This window comes from Cynoglossus semilaevis, chromosome 10 (genome assembly GCF_000523025.1).
Source record: "Cynoglossus semilaevis isolate Cse_v1.0 chromosome 10, Cse_v1.0, whole genome shotgun sequence".
Classification (NCBI taxonomy): domain Eukaryota; kingdom Metazoa; phylum Chordata; class Actinopteri; order Pleuronectiformes; family Cynoglossidae; genus Cynoglossus; species Cynoglossus semilaevis.
The window spans coordinates 28,833-29,854 of NC_024316.1; the positions used below are offsets into that span (position 1 = coordinate 28,833).

At 34.1% G+C, this 1,022-nt stretch overlaps 1 protein-coding gene across 3 annotated transcripts in view; it reads left to right on the forward strand.

The window, feature by feature from the left end:
- The window catches only part of cdk16 (cyclin dependent kinase 16), a 20,195-nt gene that overhangs the window by 11,862 nt on the left and 7,311 nt on the right, over positions 1-1,022 (forward strand). For all 3 annotated transcript variants that reach the window (XR_003050879.1, XM_025059422.1, XM_008317862.3), the window contains exon 11: positions 394-514. Coding sequence is in view for 2 of the 3 variants with exons in the window: in XM_025059422.1 (XP_024915190.1) it covers positions 394-514 (121 nt within the window). In the remaining variant the exon portion in view is untranslated. The remainder of the gene's footprint in view (positions 1-393; positions 515-1,022) is intronic.

Genomic DNA, 1,022 nt, shown 5'->3' on the forward strand with positions numbered 1-1,022 from the left:
GCAGGAATTTAAAAAAAAAAATCTGCTTTAACAAACAAACCAAAAAAAATCAGATGCTGCAATTAACTAGTAAAAATGAATGACTTGTGTTAAAATACAGTTTTACTCTCATGACTTTAGGTGACTTTTTCTCTACTTATATAATACCACAGACTATATCACTGAGTGACTGGAAATACAGTTTTACTCTCATGACTTTAGATGACTTTTTCTCTATTATATAATACCAAAGTGTGTCAAACACACTATATCACTGAGTGACTGAAAACCGTGGTGATGTCACTGAGGGGTCATACATTACATTGATGATGTCACTGAGGAGTTTTTTTTTACTATAGTGACAATGTAACTAAGAAGTTGTATACTATAGTGATGTCACTGAATTTGTTTCAGGTTTGGCCCGCGCAAAGTCAATTCCTACAAAAACGTATTCTAATGAGGTGGTGACCTTGTGGTACCGACCCCCTGACATTCTATTGGGCAGTACTGACTACTCGACTCACATCGACATGTGGTTAGTGCCTTTACTTCTACTTTGGCCTGCTTTTTGGTATTCTCACCCCTATTTCCCTGGTTTCTACCGAGTTCCAGTTTTCAAATGAGTAAATTCATTTTTGCACCTACTTATGTTTCAGTTGTTATAGCCTATTGGTATAACCGAAGTAACTACAAAGAGTTAACAGCAGGGTTTGGCAACCTTAAATACTCAAAAGAGCCATTTGGACTGTCTCCCACAAAAAAGAAAACACACGGGGCCATAAAACCCTTTTGACATCTAAAATGAGGATAACACTGCATATATAATTTTTTTTACCTGTATGCTATGTATAAAAAATCTATGGTGTGTTGCATTTATGAAATCAACACAGAATTTTGTTATTTCTGCATGTAACAAAAACATTTTTGAACAGACACTTGGTTGATGCTTACTTTCAAATAAAATATTTGAGTCCTTGTATTTAGGAAATATAAATCCAAACTTAAATTATCCACCCGCATACATATATATATATATATATATA